Source organism: Oryctolagus cuniculus, chromosome 7 (genome assembly GCF_051225735.1).
Source record: "Oryctolagus cuniculus isolate XC-2025 breed Fujian yellow rabbit chromosome 7, ASM5122573v1, whole genome shotgun sequence".
In the NCBI taxonomy this organism is placed as follows: Eukaryota; Metazoa; Chordata; class Mammalia; order Lagomorpha; family Leporidae; genus Oryctolagus; species Oryctolagus cuniculus.
Genome location: NC_142873.1, coordinates 150041857 through 150061656, shown reverse-complemented (window position 1 = coordinate 150061656; position 19800 = coordinate 150041857). Strand labels below are relative to the sequence as shown.

At 52.1% G+C, this 19800-nt stretch overlaps 1 protein-coding gene across 9 annotated transcripts in view; it reads right to left on the bottom strand.

Moving 5' to 3' along the window:
* The window catches only part of USP48 (ubiquitin specific peptidase 48), an 83113-nt gene extending 71537 nt beyond the window's left edge, over positions 1–11576 (bottom strand). For 7 of the 9 annotated variants that reach the window (XR_016210218.1, XR_016210217.1, XR_016210219.1 and 4 more), the window contains exons 1-2: positions 11449–11576; positions 10772–11002 (exon numbers count right to left, since the gene is read on the bottom strand). Coding sequence is in view for 5 of the 9 variants with exons in the window: in XM_008265728.5 (XP_008263950.2) it covers positions 10772–11002; positions 11449–11453 (236 nt within the window). In the remaining 4 variants the exon portion in view is untranslated. Of the gene's footprint in view, positions 1–10771; positions 11147–11239; positions 11381–11448 lie in introns of those variants that run through there. The other 2 variants (XM_089299217.1, XM_089299218.1) reach the window with 2 other exon arrangements.
* Positions 11577–19800: the final 8224 nt, after the last annotated feature.

Sequence of the window (19800 nt, the reverse complement as noted above, 5' to 3'; positions counted from 1 at the left end):
GAATGAATAAGGCATAGCTGGCCAGCGCCGCGGCTCAATAGGCTAATCCTCCACCTGCGGCGCCGGTACACCAGGTTCTAGTCCCAGTCGGGGCGCCGGATTCTGTCCCGGTTGCCCCTCTTCCAGGCCAGCTCTCTGCTGTGGCCCGGGAGTGCAGTGGAGGATGGCCCAAATGCTTGGGCCCTGCACCCCATGGGAGACCAGGAGAAGCACCTGGCTCCTGGCTTCAGATCAGCGCGGTGCGCCAGCCGTGGCGGCCATTGGAGGGTGCACCAGCGGTAAAGGAAGACCTTTCTCTCTGTCTCTCTCTCACTGTCCACTCTGCCTGTCCAAAAAAAAAAAAAAAAAAAAAAAAGGCTTGTGGCCCAGAGGGCTAAGCTGCTACTAGGGGAACTGGTATCTGAGTGCCTGGTTCCAGTACCTGATACTCCACGCTTCCAGTCTAGTTTCCTGCTAAGGCTTCTGGGATGACAGCTCAAGACAGATATGGGTCCCTGCCACCCATATCTAACACCAGGATGGAGTTCCAGGATACTGACTTCAGCCTGGCCCAGCCCCAGCTGTCATGTGGCCATTGGGGAGTGAACTAAAGATCTCTTCCCCCACACTCCCCCACCCCATGTGTGTGTGTGTGTGTGTGTGTGTGTGTGAAAGAGAGAGAGAGAAAGAGAGCGCGAGCGAGAGAGAGAGACTCTGGCTTTCAAACAAAATCAATTTTTTAAAAAAAGAAGACAATGAATGAAAAGACTTAAAAAAAATTTGCAGCTTTAAGCATGAAAAGAAGCTCAATCTCCCCTGGAACAGGAGTGCAAACTAAAACTAGACACAGGGCCAGTGCTGTGGCACAGCAGGTTGAGCTGTCGCTTGCAATACTGGCATCCCACACTGGAGTTCCAGTTCAAGTCTTGGCTGCTCTGCCTCCGAACTAGCTTTCTGCTAAAGCATCTGGGAAAGCAGCAGAAGATGGCTCAAGTATTTGGGCCAGTACCATCCATGTTGGAGATGAAGATGGAATTCCTAGCTTCTGGCTTTGGCCTGGCCTGGACATGGCTGTTGTAGCCATTTGGAGAGTGAGCCACTGGATGAAAGGTCTCTCCCTCTCTCCCTCCCTCCTTTGTTACTCTGCCTATATTGTGTAGAGTTGTTTGTTTTTAAGGTTTATTCATTTGGAAGGCAAACAACTCTACACAGATACCTGATGTGGTAATCAACAGTCCAGACACCTTCTGGATGGGTAGGGCCATGAACCAAGCTCCAGACAGTGAGTATATACGATACAAGTACTTCCAAGCCAAGCACTTCACTGCTGGACACTGACGCAAGAGGCGACTGCTATGCTGGGCATCCACTGACCATGACGAGCCAGGCTCGCCACCTTGCTCACCTCACAGAAACTTGCAAGCTTCGCGTACCATGCAACACAGAAACTTGAACTGCTTTAAGCCACTGAGATTCAGGAGTAAACCCATCTCACGCATAACCTAGGTCATCCTGCCCTGTATCTTGTTGTACCTATCAGTCTGGCAAAGTCCAAAAAGTCTGAGAAGGCCATGAGGCAATGGGTGGTCTCTAAGACACTGCTGGTGAGGCTAAAAAACGGGGTGCTCTCTATGAAGGGCAGCGTTTGGTATGCAGCAACACTACCAGCTTGTTTACCCTCCACCCTGAATCCCAAAGGGGGATCCGCTCCACAACTGTGAGTATATCTGTACATACACAAAACAGCGTAAACAGAAAGTTATTTCTGGGCAGTTAGTAACAGCGAAGACTGAAAATGAGCCCAGTGTTCATTTACAGGAAACAGACTTCCTAAACCATGCTAAATCCATGCAGTTTAACTGTGCATGAGGACCCAGGAAGGGTAAATGTAAGTTTCTGGACTGTACACGAACATGGACAGCAGCTTTTATGTACAACAGGCAAAACTGTAAACAACTACCAAATGTGACATGACACTGAGCTAAGTGGTGGCCTGGGTACCCACATCCCATTTTGGAGTTTTAGTCCTGATTACTCCACTTCCGATCCAGTTTCCTGCCAATACACACTCAGGAGGCAGCAGATTATGGCTCAAGAACTGGGTTTCCTGCCACCTATGTGAGAGACCTTGATGGAGTTCTGCACTCTTGGCTTCAGCCTGTCCCAGCCCTACCTGCTGCAGGCATTTGAGGAATTAACTAGTGAATGCAAGATCTCTCTCTCTCTCTCTCTCTCTCTCTCTCGTCTTTCAAAAAAAAATTTTTTTAATGTCAACAGAATAAAATTATCAAATATATTCACATCCTAGAATGTAGAATTACACACACACAAACTACTGACATATGCAACATGGACGAATTTCAGAAATACTATGTTAAGCAAAAAGACCGACACAAAAGAATAACTGCTTAGGGTCCATTAATATGAAGTTCAAGAACAGGCAAAACTTACACAGAAAGAAACCTACAGAGGATAGAAATAAGAGGAAGGGATGGGTGAGGGCCCGGTGCTGTGGTATAGGCGGTAAAAGCCACTTCCTGCAATCCCAGCATCCCATATGGGCGCCAGTTCAAGTCCCAGCTGCTCCACTTCCAATCCCGCTCCCTGATAATGTGCCTGGGAAAGCAGAGGAAGATGGCCCAAGTGCATGGGCTCCTGCACCCATGTGGGAGACCCAGAGGAAGCTTTTGACTTCCAGCCATTGCGGCTATCTGGAAGAGTGAACCAGCAGAAAAAAGATATCTCTCTTTAACTCAGTCTTTCAAATAAATAAATAAATTTTAATAAATAAAAATTATTTTAAAAGTGGAAGGGAGAATGATGGAGCTTTCTGGAGTCTGACATCCACCTTGATGGGAGTTGTATATATATTAAAATGCACTGAGCAGGCCAGCGCTCTGGGTTCTAGTCCTGGTTGCTCCTCTTCCAGTCCAGCTCTCTGTTGTGGCCCGGGAAGACAGTGGAGGATGGCCCAAGTGCTTGGGCCCTACACCCGCATGGGAGGCTAGGAGGAAGCACCTGGCGCAGCACTGGCCGTAGCGGCCATTTGGTGGAAGACCTTTCTCTGTCTTTCTCTCTCACTGTCTAACTCTGCCTATCCAAAAAAAAAAAAAAAAAAAAAATGCACTGAGCAGACAGTTCACTTTAAGTAATTTTACCTTTTGTGGAAAGCTCTGACTGCTCTAAGTAAAAATGAGAGGTATGTGGCGTGGTGCAGTGGGTAAAGTTGCTGCTTGGGGCACCCTGTATTGGAGCCTGGATTGATCCACTTCTACTCCTGCTCCCTGTTAACCTGCCTGGGAGACAGCAGGTGATAGCTCAAGTACTTGAGTCCCCACCACACATGCAGGAGACCCAGATGGAGTTCGTGACTGCTGGTTTCGGCCTGGCCCAACCCTAGCTGTTGTGGTCCTTTAGGGAGTGAGCTAGCAGTGGGAGGTCTCTCTCCTTCTGTCTCTGTGTCATTACACCTTTCAAATAATTTAAAAAATAATTTAAAAAAAAAATGAAAATGGGAAAGCATTTAGGGACCGATAAAGACATTTCTTAGCTGGTGCCGCGGCTCACTTAGCTAATCCTCTGCCTGCAGTGCCGGCACCTGGGGTTCTAGTCCCGGTTGCTCCTCTTCCAGTCCAGCTCTCTGCTGTGGCCCGGGAAGGCAGTGGAGGATGGCCCAAGTGCTTGGGCCCTGTGCCCACATGGGAGGCCAGGAGGAAGCACCCGGCTCCTGGCTTCAGATCGGAGCAGCGCCGGCCTTAGCGGCCATTTGGGGGGTGAACCAACAGAAGAAGACCTTTCTTTGTCTCTCTCTCTGTCTAACTCTACCTGTCCAAAAAAAAAAAAAAAAAAAAAAAAGGAAAGTATTTTATTTATTTGAAATATTAGAGGGAAAACACCGTGCAGTTGGGGGGGTCAGCGACCAGAACCTAGAGTTTACATTCTCTTTTTTATTGTCATTGTTTCAGGAAAGCCTAAGACTGAGTATTTAAGGAAACAAGTTTCTTTTTTCGGGTTAAAAAAAAAGTAACTTTTATGTGTGAAATTGATTTAAAAAGTTATGTTGAGAGTTCTCACTCCTCCTCTGTCACCATCATCCCATTCTCACATTCTCTGTAAGAAACAACTCCTGGGGCCAACACTGAGCCACCGTCTACAGTGCCGGCATCCTACATGAGTGCCAGTTCAAGTCTGGGCTGCTCCACTTCTTTTGACAGGCAGTTAGTGAGAGAGACAGAGAGAAAGGTCTTCCTTCCGTTGGTTCACTCCCCAAATGGCTGCTAAGGACGTCGTGCTGCGCCAATCCGAAGCCAGAAGCCAGGTGCTTCCTCCTGGCCTCCCATGCGGGTGCAGGGCCCAGTCACCTGGGCCATCCTCCACTGCCATCCCGGGCCACAGTAGAGAGCTGGACTGGAAGAGGAGCAACTGGGACAGAATCCAGCGCCCCGACCAGGACTAGAACATGGGGTGCTGGCGCCGCAGGCGGAGGATTAGCCTAGTGAGCCGCAGCACCAACTACATATGAAGCTACTTCAAAAAGTTCCCTCCTATGTGCAGATAGCAAAAACGTTCATAGAGCCGGCACTGTGGTACAGTAGGTTAAAAAGAGCAGAAGGCCAACGGGGCAAACACTGTAGTGGGTGACCTGCATCCTTCATCAGAGTGCTTGCTCACTTCTAACTCAGCTTTCTGCTCATGCACCGGGGAAGCATTAAGTACCTGAGCTCCTGCCACCCATGTCAGGGACGGGATGGAGTTCCTGGCTCCTGGTTTTCCCAATCTTTGCTGCTAGTCCTTTGGGGAGTGAACCAGAAGATGAAAGCTCTCTGTCACTCTTCCAAATAAATCTCTTAGTGAAAATGGCCAAGGATCCAGAACACAACTCCCAGGAAAAAATACAGATGGATAGTAAATACAAAAAAGATGCTCAATGCCACCATCAACCCAAAAAACGGTTGAGTAAGGGGGCCGGTGATGTGATATAGCAGGTAAAGCCACCACCCATGGTGCCAGCATCCCATATGGGCTCCGGTTCAAGTCCTGGCTGTACTACCTCCAATCCAGCTCCTTGCTGATGTGCCTGGGAAAGCAGAAGATGACCCAAGTGCTTGGGTCCCTGCCATCCACACGTGGAGACCTGGAGGAAGCTCCTGGCTTTGGCCTGATCCAGTCCTGTCCATTACAGGCAGTTGGGAAGTGAAACAGCAGATGGAAGATTCTGTTTCCCTCTCACTGTAACTCTGCCTTTCAAAATAAATCTTTTTTAAAAAAGTGAAAATAAGACTGTTTTTAAATATTCATTTTATTTGAAAGGGAAGGGGGGTGGAGAAAGAGACATCATCCATTCACTGGTTCACTCCTGAAATGCCTGTTGCCTGTAACGGCTGTGACTGAGCCAAGAACTCCATATGAGTCTCCCATGTGGGTAGCAGGGACTCAAGTACTTAAACTATTACCTGCTGCCTTCCAAGGTGCACCTGAGCGAGAAGCAGAACAGCCAGAACTCAAACCAGGCCCTCTGATGTAAGAGGCAGGCATCCCAAGTCCAGCCCTAACTGCTGCCCCAAACACCTGCCCCCAACTGCTAATTTCCACTAATTGCAACGGTGTTAAGAACAGGAATGCTGTGGGTGGGTAACAAGGTCACTTACTGCAGGTGTCGGCCTTAAACCTTTCCAGTCTATCGAAAGTTTATCTTTGCCCCCGGATTGCTCATCTTGCAGCCTAAGTGAAAACACTCACCATCCCGGTACAAGGACGTCTACAGTGGCATTGTCTGTTGTAACAAGCCAGCAACAGGGGATTGGCTAAATAAATCACAGTGCAGCTACTACCTCTATACAACAAAATATCACGGAGCTACCAGAAAGGCAGGTGTGTGTCTGAAATTCCTGCTGAAAGCCTAGATTAGCTCTTGCCACAAAATAAAAACCAAAAAGGTAAATGTGAGATGGATGCCAATTCACTTCTTCATAGAATTGACTTCACTATCTACACATATCAATATCACATTATATACCTGAAATATACACAGTAAAATTTATCTTAAATAAGGTTGACCTATGCACACTAATGTGGAAAAAGGCATATTATATAAAAACAGGTTGTAAAAAAGTGTGAAATGTGACCCTCTTGTTTCTGTAAAATAACAATTGTGCTGTGTATCTGTCTTGTATCTAAAATATACAAGACATAAAGAGAATTTAATTTCCAGTATTTTATCCCAGAGTCACCCTAGAATACTACCAAGCCCAGAGTAGGTGCCAAAGAAATGTGAATAAATTAACACTTATTCCAGTGAGCTATGTAAGAGGCACCCAGTAAGTATTTGCTGAACTTCACATACATGCAGAGAAAAGAATTTCAAAGAACAGTTACACTGTACACTATTCGATACACATAGTAGCAGTGGCTAGCTGTGGGCCTGGGTTTAAGGAGGGTTTTCCCTGTCACTCAACAATCAGCCGAGGAGGATTCCTTCTCCGGGTGTCAGCGTGCTGGAGAGCAAAGACATCACACTGCACAGGAGCAGACCAGGGTGCCGCTTTCATGTAGCAAGTAACACCTGTTACACCAAGTAACACGCGGAACTGGAAACGTTCAGGTTACAGCTGGGTTAGGCAGGAAAAGTACAGCATCAGAAGAAAAAGCGCAATCAGCTCATGTCGGTAACCTCAAGATGAATAAGAGGGTTCACTGTACCATCCTGTTTAAAATTTGCCATAATATTTTCTTTTTAAACTCAAAAAAATTTTATAATTTAAAAATTGGGGAAAAAAAAACACTCAGATTGACCTGACTTGGTCCGAGCAGCAGGGGAACATGGCAAAAGGAACCAATACTATTAAGACTTTGACATGAGAAAAAAATCTTAGAAAGAAGGTGTCAATGAAACATCAGTAAAGCTTAGGAGAATAAAGTTCAGATGGGCCCACTACGGAGATTCAGCAGGGATGTGCCTGGGTCAAGTCTCAGCTACTCCACTTCCAACTCAGCTTCCCGTTAATTCATCCTGGAAAGCGGCAGCTGATGGTGGCCCAAGTGCTTCCACCATGTGGGAGACCCAGCTGGAGTTCCTGGCTCTTGGCTTTGGCCTGGCCCAGCCCTGGCTGTTTTGGGTATTTGAGAAGTAAACCAACAGATGGCAGTCTGATCAACTGATTGATCAATCTTTGTCTCTCTTCCTCTGCCTTTCAAATACATGTAAAAAAATTTTTTTAAAGTGTTAAAGTTTTTAAAAAATTTTTTAAAGTTTTAAAGTTCTTAAAAAATTTTTTAAAGTTTCATAATGAGGCCTCCTGGTTCTCATTAGAGTTCTGGTCTGGGGCTATAAAGCCCTAAAAGTATCTTAAACTAGCATAATACCAGCTAGAATGCTCCTTTTTTGGGATATTTTAATTTGGTAACAGTTGCATGCTGTTTCTAGAGAAAAAAAAAGACATCTATACACAGCTGGAAGTACAAATCAGTCCAGCCTTTTTTTTCCCTTAAAGATTTAGTTATTTATTTATTTATTTGAAAGTCTGAGTTACTCAGAGAAGTGGAGGCAGAGAGAGGGATCTTCCATTTGCTGGTTCACACCCAGATGGCCACAATGGCCAGAGCTGCATTGATCCGGAACCAGGAGCCAGGAGCTTCTTCCAGGTGGGAGACCCACAAGAAGCTCCTGGCTCTGGATAGAATCAACTCCAGCCATTGCAGCCATTTGGGGGAGTGAACCAACTGATGGAAGATCTCTTTCTCTCTCTCTGCCTCTCAAATAAATAAATAAATCTTAAAAATAAGAAAGTGTGTGGCATGCAGCTGGCCTAGCAGTTAAGACGCTGGTTGGGACACCTGCACCCCACAATGAGTGCCTGGGTTCAATTCCTGACTCTGGCTCCCAAGTCCAGCTTCCTGAGATATGGGCCCTGGGAGGCAGAGGTGAGAGCTTAAGTGACTGAGTTTCTGCCACCAACACGGGAAACCTGGGTTGAATTCCTGGCTCCCAGTTTCAGGCTGGCCCAGTGCTAGCCATCGGGAGTATCTGGGAAGAAAACCAGCAGAAAGCAACTGCTGTCAGACTCTGTGTCTGAGAGAAAAAAAGAGGAGAGGGGAGGAGAGGGGAGGAGAGGGAAGGGGAGGGAAGGGGAGGGGAGGGGAGGGGGAGGAGAGGGGAGGGGAAGGGGAGGGGGAGGGGAGGGGAAGGGGAGGGGGAGGGGAGGGGAGGGGAGGGGGAGGGGAAGAAGGGGAGGGGAGAGAAAGGAGGGAGGGAAAGAAAGTTCCGGACTGGGCCTGGCCCAGCTCTGGCTGTTGTAGCCACCTGGGTTGTAACCCAGCAGATGGAAGATATCTGTCTCTCTGCCTTTCAAATAAATAAGTCTTTTTAAAAACAGAATAAAATGCATTGTGCTGGTGAGGCTACGAGAAAACAAGACACCCTATCAACATTGGTAAAGTGAGATCACCACTCTGAAGGTCAATTTAGCAATGTGAATAAAAATGGAAAATCAGTCAACAATTTTATTGTGAAGAACTCGTCCCGACCTATACTGTTGGCCAAGTCTCATCTAAAAATTAAGACACGGGATGTTTGCAGGATTCTGTGGGCAAAGGACTTTGTCCCAAGCAGTTTCAGAAATGTAAATGGCAGTCCATTCTATGCCTGTGGCCAACTCCTCATCCCCTCAGCTCTGGCATCTCACAGCAAACCAAGAAAAGATTATGATACATTCTTCCATCTCTTTTTGAAGAGTCTGAAGAAATGGCAGCGCTGAGGCAGTGAGTAGGACCAGAGCTTGCTCTGGTATCTTAAACTGCTCAGACCTCGAGTGGTGCGCGGCTTATCACCACCCCACTGTAGTAGCTGAACTTCATCAGAATGAAAACCTTCGTACTGCAAAGGACATTGTCAACACACCAGCCAACCACACAGCGAACAGGGAACTTAAATCCAGGATGGAGAACTCTCAGCAACTCAAAAGTGATAACAGAAACCAATGTAAACAGGAGCAAAGGATTTAAATAGACATTTCTCCAAAGAAAACATGAATGGCCAATAAGCTCCACATTATCAGTCATCTGGGAAAGGGGAAGCAAAAGCACAAAAGGCAGACGACAGCGAGAGTGAGGATGTGGAAGAAGCTGGAATCCTACAGGAGAGTAGTAAAACAGGGCAGCCAGTTCGGAAAACAATGACACACCCTCAAGTTGTTAAGCGGCCTTACCACGTGACCTAGGTACAAACCCGAGAGACAGGCAAACAAACGGCTGGCACTCCGATGTAGGAAACAGCATTATTCATAAAAGCCAAGGGGCCCAACTGTCCACCAAGCTACGGAACGGGCATACACTGTAACACGGTAGATACAGCCGTGCAATGGGTATTATTTGGCAATAACAAACATGAAAATAGCCCAGCACACACAAGAAATGACATTCCACTCATTAGGTAAAGGCACATCAAAACCACAAAGCCGGCGCTTCTCTCCCGCCCGGAATCAGCCTGGGAGAGGGTGCAGGAACTTCAGCGGAACCCCTGCAAACTGCTCGGAACAGGAGATGGTGCTGCTGCTGTGTGGTCTGAGCTCTCAGTAAGTCAAGCAAAGTCACCAGGAGCCAGCAAGTCCACCCTCAGCACGTCCCCTAAAGAACCAGACAGGGTGCACAACAAAAACGCGCGGACCGACGTCCACAGCAGCCTGAAGTAGCAACAGCAGCCCTGAGCGGCGAGGGCGGGACCCGGAGTGTTACTCGCCATATGTTACAAAGCACGGATACTCGCTTGCTACAACACGGATGAGCCTGCAAAACTCTGGGAGCCAGTCACAGACCGCCACACGGCCGGGGAGCCCACCCATACCAATGCCCAGAGAGCAGGATCAACAGTTGCTTAGAGATGGGGAGGACGCGGGAGAACTCAGCGCTGCTCCAATGGGTACAGGGGAAAAAAATCCCAGTATCAGACTGGTGATGGGTACACAGCCCTAGGAATATACGGGAAAAAAACCCAAACACGCTGGGTTGCGCACTTTCCATGGGTGAGGTGTACGGTGTGCCAATCACAACTCAAGCTCTGTTGCACGCGGGCTTGTCACCCCAGTACGCAGGGCTGGAGCCAGGCGGCCAGAGCCTGGAGTCGCTCGCTGCATGGTGGAAGCGTCCGCCCCTGCTTCACCGCGAGCAGACCTGGCTGCAAAGCCGGAGACCACGACTCCCACCTGCTCGGAGCCCGCTCGGCCCCGTCCCCTCCGCAGCACGCCGGGGACCGCGGCGCGGACCCGAAAGCCAGGAAGCGGAGGGCGGCACGCGCACGGCCCCACCTCGCCCCTCGCCGACGCGGGGCCGGCTCGCCACGGCCGGAGGCGGGCAGCCGGGGCGGAAGGCACCGATGACGCAGGCCCCCACAAGCAGCTCTCTGCACCCACAGCCCCACGGCGGCCGGGGCCTCGGCGTCCGCACCGACAGCGGATTCGCCGAGCGGAGGCTCCCGTCCAGCAAGCTGCCCCGGAGCCGCGGCCCACGTACGCGAGCCAGCGGCGCCTGCTCGGCTCTTGGCTCCTACCTTCCACCATCCCCACCGCCATCTTTCGGAGAAGACCCCGGAGCTTTCGCTAAAGGGCTCTGGGCAGCATCACCTCCGCTCCGAGCCCGGGAAGGCTGCGTCCCCTCGGGGCGCCCGGACGGCGGGACCGGCGACCCGCACCCTCGCCCTTCCTCGCGCACGGGGCTGCCGGCCTCCTCCCCCACCCCGCCCCAGCTCTCCAAGGTCCGGCGCCGGGGGAGGGGGGGCGCAGGCCCGGTGCGCGGCCCTCACCTGCACACGCCGCGGATGCAGGGCTCCAGCCAGATGCGGTAGGCGGTCTCGATGTGCTCCTGCGACACCTCCTCGGGCCGCACCGTCTCCGCCCAGCGCCAGGCGGCCTTCTCCAGCTGCAGCCGCGGGGCCATGGCCTTGCCCCAAGGAGCGCCTCCCCAGCCCGGCCGTCGCCGTCGCCGCCACCGCCACCGCCGCCGCCTGCGCCGCTGCCCTACTGGGCTCCGCCACCTGCCAGCGAAGAGGACCAGGCGCTCCCTCAGCCAGCTGGCCAGTCAATCACCTGTGCGCGCCACTGCCGCCGCGCCCGCCCGCCCGCGCGCCCGCGCCCAACCCGCACGACCGGCCGCAAAGCGCCGCCGTCGACACCCGACACCCCCCGCGCCCGCGGACGTTGGCAGTGGAGCCCCCTGCCGCGGAGGGCGCATGCGCGTTCCCAGCAGTCCCTGCGTCTCCCGCGCCTCTAACCGGACGGGCGGAGGAAGGGGAAGCGTCGGTCCAAGGCCGTCTTGCCACGTCCTCACCGGCGCTGCTAGGGCGGAGGGCTCTTCAGCCTCTGTTCGGGGTAGCGCCCCGCGAACCGCTGCTCTAACAAGCCCGCGCTCCGAGAAGACTATTCTTTCCTCCGGAACTTCCCCTCTAAGTGGAGGATTCGCGCGAGAGGCTACTCAACGCACACCATAGGTCCGCGTGGCCGGTGGGGTGGGACCTGTTGAGAGTAGACACCGAGTCACCAAAGAAACCAGGGTCGCCTCTCTGGAGGAAGGTTTAACTTGACCCTGGGCCGGTGCCCAAGTCCTTTCCCGAGCCCTCGTGACGTCATGGGGCGTTCTGGGCTTTTCTTGAACTAGAACGGGACTACGTGTTCCGGCAGGCACTGCGTCCTGCCACTCACTGCAAGGCATGCTGGGATTTGTAGTCGTCAAGGTGGGCGGACTAGGTAGTGGCGCCGCAGGTTAGGCGGGGGCACCCGCAGGTCAGGTTCCTCCGGCGCGAAGGGTCGTCCTTGAGGTTGCCACTCCCTTCCCGAGTCTTTTTGTGATTTCCTGGTTCTTTCAGGCAGCTCCTCGGTTTAAAACGTTTCCTGCCCCGGGAGCGTAGGCTTATCACAAACTCTGAAGGGCGTTGCCGGGGAGACGATAATTGAGGACTTTGCATCCGAATGAGAACCCTGCGGGAATCGAAGCACAACTTTGAGTCACCTGCTAGCCGGGAATCTTGGACTTGGGCGGGGGGGCGGGGGGGGGCGCGCTCCCAGACTGGGGCAGGTGGGAGAGGCAGGCCGAGAGCTGGCCGTCAGGGTCAGGGGCTCAGTGAAGATTCAGAAGGTGGTGAGTGATGGAATGGAGATTTTCGGCTTTGCAAGCGTCCTTGGTCCGGGTCAAGATCAGAGGCAGAGAAATCTGTGAGACAGAGGGGCTGACTTTGGGTGCAGCAGTTAAGACAGGTGGGCATCACCCACACCTGGGAGGAGCCGTGTTAGGTAGCAAGGTAGGCATCACCCACGCCTGAGCGGAGCCGTAGAACGGAAATGGAGAGTTTTGTGCGCTGAATGAGGGGAGGAAGTAGAAGCAAGCCTTGAAAGCAGACCAGCGTCCGCACAGCAGAAGCCTCGTCCTCGGGGCTGCGTTGTGGCTTGGGCGCGCCGGGCTGCTCCGCCTCACCCAGCTCCCTAAAGACGGGAAAAGCAGCGGAGGGAGCGCCCTGCCCACCCACAAGGGAGACCTGGAAGAAGCTGCAGGCTCCTGGCCTCGGCCCCACCCAGCATTGGCGGCTGGCTGCCTTCCGGGGAGTGAGCCTGGGCATGGAAGATCTCTCAGTGTAACTCTTTCAAATAAATAAAGCTTTAAAAAAAGTCTTTGTTCCCATAACCTTGTTAGGTGGTCCCAGCTCTCCCCCAGGGCAGCTGAAGGGGCGGAGACCCCCACCTGGTGGGTTATTGGGTAGAAGGGGCAGGGCAGGATTCGAACATTGAGATGCATATGCATATGCTGGTCATAGATGTCTTTTAGGCCTTTGTCACACACACACAAGCTCATATCTGACTTCTTCCTAAGAGACTTACTAGCAAACAAACCACCACCACCCCCTCCCACGGGGCAGGGAAGAGTTCCCAAAGCTGCCCCCGGGGTAGACTGGGACCCTGCTAACCAGCTTCTGGGACACAAAGACTGAATGTGCAAACAGGTCTGCTTGCACAGATCCCTCGTTCAGCTGGTTTTGTTTGTCAGCCCCTCTCTCACACACAGGCTAATGGCTAATTTCCTACCTTGTGAGGGCAGCGGGCCAGCTGGGAGCTGACCACTGCTGCCGCATGGATTATAATCTGGGAGATCTGCGTCCCAGGCAGACTGCCGCTGGCTTGGGGCTTTTCCGTTCCTTCCTCAGCAGGGACCCGGTGCCTTCCACAGGCCCCTGCCACCCACGTGGGAGACCTGAAGGAGTTCCGTGCTGCCGGCTTTGGCCTGGCGCAGCTCAGTTGTTGCAGGCTTTTGGGGGAGGGAACCAGGGCATGGGAGCTCCCTGCCTCTCTGTGTTTCAAATAAATCAAAATCACAGTTTTTAAAATGATTTCTTTATTTATGTGAAAGAGTTACAAAGAAAAAAGGAGAGGCAGAGAGAGAGAGTGGTCTTCCATCCACTGGTTCACTCATCAAATGGCTGCAACAGCCAAGGCTGGGCAGGCCAGAGCCAGGAGCCAGGAGCCGGGAGCAAGTACTCCCATAAGTTAGGGAAGTTTTTTTTGTTTGTTTGTTTACAGGCAGAGTGGACAGTGAGAGAGAGAGAGAAAGGTCTTCCTTTTGCCATTGGTTCACCCTCCAATGGCCGCCACGGCCGGTGCGCTGCAGCCAGCGCACCGCACTGATCCGATGGCAGGAGCCAGGTACTTATCCTGGTCTCCCATGGGGTGCAGGGCCCAAGCACTTGGGCAATCCTCCACTGCACTCCCTGGCCACAGCAGAGAGCTGGCCTAGAAGAGGGGCAACCGGGACAGAATCCGGCGCCCTGACTGGGACTAGAACCCTGTGTGTCTGTGCCGGCGTCGCTAGGTGGAGGATTAGCCTAGTGAGCCGCGGCGCCGGCTGGAAGTTGGTTTTATAGACAGAAAGGGGCTGATGAGAATAGAAGCAAAGAACTGAAGGCAGACTGATCTTTTCAAAGTCACTTTTCTTGAAAGAGGGGACGGGGAGATAGAATAATTAAAAGACTGCTTGGTTAGCTTCAGGTTGCTTTTTTGGTTAGGAATCGCAAGGTTCTGTGGATTGAAACTGGCCTGCTGTGGGAAGCTGGCTGACCCTGGACTTCTCAGAGGGTCACATGATGGCTTAGTGACTCCATTTTGACTTTTAGTCTGATCTCTTGGGGGCTACCTGGTACAGATTAGTCCAGAACAGCACTTCCTCCTAAGGTTTTTATTTAATCGCTTTACAAAACTATTTTATTTATTTATTTGAAAGGCAGAGTTATACAGAGAGAGGGAGAGACACGGAGAGAGAGAGAGATCTTCCATTTGCTGGTTCACTCCCCAAAAGGCCACAACAGCCAAGAATGTGCCAGGCCAAAGCCAGAGCCCAGAACTCCATCCAGGTCTTCCATGTGGGTGCAGGGACCCAAGGACTTGAGCTATCTTTTTTTTTTTTTTTTTTGAAAGATTTATTTATTTGAAAGATTTACAATGAGAGGTAGAGACACAGAGAGAGGTCTTCCATCTGCTGGTTCACTCCCCAATTGGCTGCAATGGCCTTAGCTGTGCCAATCTGAAGCCAGGAACTGGGAGACTCCGGGTCTCCCACTTGGGTGCAGGGGTACAAGGACTTGGGCCATCTTCCACTGCTATCCCAGGCCACAGCAGAGAGCTGGGTCAGAAGAGGAGCAGCCTGGAGCCGGCGCCGTGGCTCAATAGGCTAATCCTCCACCTTGCGGCGCCGGCACACCGGGTTCTAGTCCCGGTTGGGGCGCCAGATTCTGTCCCGGTTGCCCCTCTTCCAGGCCAGCTCTCTGCTATGGCCAGGGAGTGCAGTGGAGGATGGCCCAGGTGCTTGGGCCCTGCACCCCATGGGAGACCAGGAAAAGCACCTGGCTCCTGGCTCCTGCCAGGATCAGTGCGGTGCGCCGGCTGCAGCGGCGGCCATTGGAGGGTGAACCAGCGGCAAAGGAAGACCTTTCTCTCTCTGTCTCTCTCTCTCACTGTCCACTCTGCCTGTCAAAAAAAAAAAAAAAAAAAAAAAAAAAAAAAGAAGAGGAGCAGCCTGGACTAGAACTTGCGCCCACATGGACGCTGGCGCTTCAGGCCAGGGTGAGCTGTCTTTTGCTGCTTTCCCGCACACATTAGCAAGGAGACGTAAGCTGGTGCTCCTATGGGATGCTGGCTTCACAGGTGGTGGCTTAACCTGCTGCACCACCGAGCTGGCCCCCCCTGCTTTATAACAATATCTCTCCTGTGAAAGTCGCCAGTGGCTTCCACGTCTCAGACCCAGTGCTAAGCACGCGGTGTTTCACTGGACCTCTTGGCTGCATCTGTCCCGGCGATTCACTCCCTGCTCTTGGAGACACGGTCTTCTGGTCTTCTGATTTCCCTGTGGCTCCTTGGCCATGCCTCGTCTGTGTCCCTTGCTGGGCTTTCTCATCCTCAGCCTGGAGACTGGAGTGGCCTAGACTTCAGTCCCTCCGACCCCTCCCCTTTCTTCACTCCCTGGGTGATGTCGTGTTGTCTCCTTTCTGGGCTGTAGATAGCAGCCGTGTGTGGAGAGCCCCTGAGTTGATACCTCCAGGCCTGACAGTGCTTGGAAGACGCCAGCCCCGCACACCCTGCTGCTTCCTTGGCATCTCCAGTGTGCAGCTCTGGGGCTTTACTGGTCGAAAACAGCCTTGTTCCACTTCCAGCGGCTTCCTGCTCCCCCCGCCCCCTAATATCCTGCAACCTTTCCCACCGCAGGAGCTGCTGTATCTCTGTCCTCCCAATAACCAAGCAGCAGCCTTGACTTCTCCCTTTCTCTCACATCCATGTCCAGTCCTTCCTGGCAGCCTGAGACATCTGTCCCCAGCATATAGGGAGAATGCAATGACTGTTACCACTGGTCACCCCTGGACCATTACAAGAGGGTCCTTACTGGGCTCCCTCTCTTTTCCTAAGACTTGGTTGTTTGAAAGGCAGAGTGATGGAGAGAGAGGGAGAATCGGAAAGAGACCTTCCATCCCCAAATAGCTGCGATGGCCGGGGCTGAGCCAGGCTGAAGCCGGGAGCCAAGAACTCCATCTGGGTGTTCCATGTGGTGGCAGTGGCATAAGCACTCGGACCATCATCTGCTGCCTGCATAGGTACGTTAGCAGGAAGCTGGGTCATAGGCAGAGCCTCTGGGATGGGACCGGTGCTCCTGTATGGATGCTGGTGTTGCAGGTGGCGGCTTAACCTGCTATACAACACTGACCATCTCCTTTCCACCCTTGCCTCCTTGTGTGGTTTGTTCTTGGCCATGTCTGTCATTCAGAACCTCCAGAGAGTTCTCACCTCACTCAGCAAACAGTGATAGAGCCTCCCCCCCACACACACACTTTACTGCTCAGGCCTCACTTCCTGCTTCCTCCCTGGCCCATCGACTACAGAAGCAGTCTCCTGCCTCAGGGCCTTTGCACATGCTGTTTCCTTTGCCTGGACCTCCCTTCCCCTACATGGTGGTGTGGCAGACTCCTTCACATACGAGTGACAGGGCCAGGAAGGAGACCCTGGGGAGAAGATCCAGAAGGAGCAGTTTTCTATAGGAGGAGAATCAGAGGAATTGCGTGTGGGTCTCAAAAACATAGGGGTGGGGGTGTTAAAGAAGGTGGGGGCAAGAGCTTGGTGCAGAGGTTAAGCGGGTGACCACATCCCCTTTCAGGGTGCCTGGGTTTCAGTCCTGGCTTCACCCCTCATTTCAGCTTCCTGTTCATGCACACCTGGGGCTAGCAGGTGATGCATCACCCAGCGGGGCTCCTGACACGCTCATAAGAGACCTGGATTGAGTTCCCCAGCCCTGGCTTCAGCCTGGCCCAGTCCTAGCTGTTGTGGGCATCTGAGGAGTGAGCCAGCAAAAGGGAATCCTCTCCCTCTCTCCCTCCGCCCCCTCTCTCTTCCTTTCAAATAAATAAAAATTTTGAAAAAGGACGCGGGATTCATTAGCAATGTTAAATCCCTTCTATCTTTCTCCCCATTTCTTGGTTCCCTTTGCAATGGAGACAGACAGCTCCCATCCCCTGGTTCACTCCTAAAAATGGCTGCAATGGCTGGAACTGGGCCACGGTCAGAACTGGAAGCCAGCAGCACAACCCAGGTCTCCCTCGCACTTGGCAGGAACCCGATCACATGAGCCAACCTTGCTGCTTCTCAGGGGTTGTCTCGGCAGGAAGCTAGAGTCTGGAGCCAGAGCTGGGGATTGTACCCAGGCACTGTAGTGTGTGACATGGGAAACTTTTTTTTTTTTAAGTTATTTATTTCGAAAGAGTTACAGAGAGAAAGGGAGAGTTAGAAAGAGAGATCTTCCATCTGCTGGTTCACTCCTCAGATGGCCACAATGTCCAGCTCTAGGCCAGGCCAAAGCCAGGAGCCAGGAACTTCTTCCAGGTCTCCAACATGGGTTGTAGGGCCCAAACACTTGGACCATCTTCCACTGCTTTTCCCAGGCCAGTTTAGCAGAGAGCTGGATCGGAAGTGAAGCAGCTGGGACTCGAACCAGTGCCATATGGGTTGCCAGAGTCGCAAGCAACGGCTTCACCCACCATGCCACAATGCTGACCCCAGGACATGGGAATCTTAACATGAAGGCTAAATGCCCACACCCCACAGTAATATTTTTTAAAGATTTATTTATTTGAAAGGCAGAGTGACAGAGGGAGAGACAGAGAGCAATCTTCTAGTTCACTCCCTAAATGCCCACAACAGCCAGGACTGGGCCAGGAAACAGGAACTCCATTTGGATCTCCCACGTGAGTAGCAGGAAGCCAAGCACTTAGGCCATCATCTCCTGTCTCCCAGGTGCATTGCTAGAAACTGGATCAGAAGCGCTGGGTAGCCAGTACCTGAGTTAGGCATTCTGATATAGGGTATGGGTGTCCCAGTTGTCAGCATAACCTCCTGTACCACAACACTTGCCCTCAGGTTAAAAAGTATAAACCGATATAATAATGTTAATTATGTGTTTAATCCAATATCGCTAAAATGCTTAATTTCCCTGTGTAACGAATGTTTTAAAAATATTGCTGAGGGGGCCAGCATTGTAATACAGCAAGTAGGGCCACCACCTACAGTGCCAGAATCCCATATGGGTGCCGGTTGGTGTCCCCACTGCTCCACTTCCAATCCAGCTTTCTGCTAACGGCCTGGGAAAACCAACAGAAGATGGCCCCGAGAGCTTGGGCCCTGCCACCCACATGGGAGACCAGGGTGAAGCTCTTTGCTCCCAGCTCTGGCCTGGCCTAGTGCTGACTGTTGTGGCCATCTGGGGAATGAACCAGAGGATAGAAGACCCCTCTCTGTGCCTCCCTCTCTCTGTAACTCTGACTTTCAAAATAAATAAATAGGGGCTGGTGCTGTGGCGTACTGGGTAAGGCTGCTGCCTGCAGCACTGGCATCCCATGTGGGCACCAGTTCGAGTCCCAGCTGCTCCATTTCCCATCCAGCTCTCTGCTATGGCCTGGGAAAGCATTAGAAGATGGCCCAAGTCCTTGGGCCCCTGTACCTGCATGGGAGACCTGAAGGAAGCTCCTGGCTCCTGGCTTCAAGATCCAGGCGCCGCTCCAGGCATTGTGGCCATCTGGGGAGTGAACCAGCAGATGGAAGACCTCTCTTTCTCTCTGCCTCTGCCTCTCTGAAACTCTTTCAAATAAAGAAAATAAATCTTTAAAAATAAATAAATAAATCTCTTAAAAATTACTGATATTTCTGCATTTTTTACACTGAGTTTTGGAAATCAGATGTACATTTTCACGTATAGCTCATCTCAGTTCCTAGCAGCCACCTTCCAAGAGTTCAGGAGCCGATCTCGTGGCTTGTCTGCCAGCCACTCATCTATCACCCAGCCCCAGCCTGGCCTCTGACCGGCCGCTCCTCCACAGCTGCCATGGCCGAGGTCGCCCTGACTTCCAAGTTACCAGACCCCAGCTCTGCCATCACGCACGCAGGTGACCGCATCTGCCATCCTGTTTTGTCCTCCTTTCTGGGCATCTGGGCGGCGCCCTCTGCTGGTTTTCCACCTCCTGCAGTGGCTGCCCCCGCTCAGATCCCCTTCCTCCTCCTCCATCTGAGCTGGTTTTCTAAACACTGGGATTATTCTAGCCTTTGTCCTGGGCCCGCTTCGAGCTCAGTCAACACAAAAAAGAAGCAAGTATGGTTATAGATCATGACACTCCATTTTGGCATCTTTTTATGCACTTCGAATGGAATTTAAGTTCCTTCTCATGTCCTATGGGTTTGTGGTAGGTGGATTAACAGCGCTCCATGTTGAACCCACCCTGAGGCCAGCATTGCGGTTCACCAGGTTAAGCCACCGCTTGGAAGGTCTGCATCCCATATCTGAGTGCCAGTTCTATTCCTGGCTGCTCTGCCTCCGAACCAGCATTCCTGCCAATACACCTGGCAAAGCAACAGAAAAGGATCAAAGTACTTGGGTCCCTGCCACCCGTGTGGGAAACCAGGCTGCTGGCTTCAGCCTGTCCCAGTCTGGCTGTTTTGCTTATTTGGTTTGACTTTTTTTTTTTTTTTTTTTTTTTTTTTTGACAGGCAGAGTAGACAGAGAGAGAGACAGAGAAAGGTCTTCCTTTTGCCATTGGTTCACCCTCTAATGGCCGCCGCGGCTGGTGTATCGCGCTGATCCGATGGCAGGAGCCAGGTGCTTCTCTTGGTCTCCCATGTGGGTGCAGGGCCCAAGCACTTGGGCCATCCTCCACTGCACTCCCGGGCCACAGCAGAGAGCAGGCCTGGAAGAGGGACAACCGGGACAGAATCAGGCGCCCAGACCGGGACTAGAACCCGGTGTGCCGGCGCCGCAAGGTGGAGG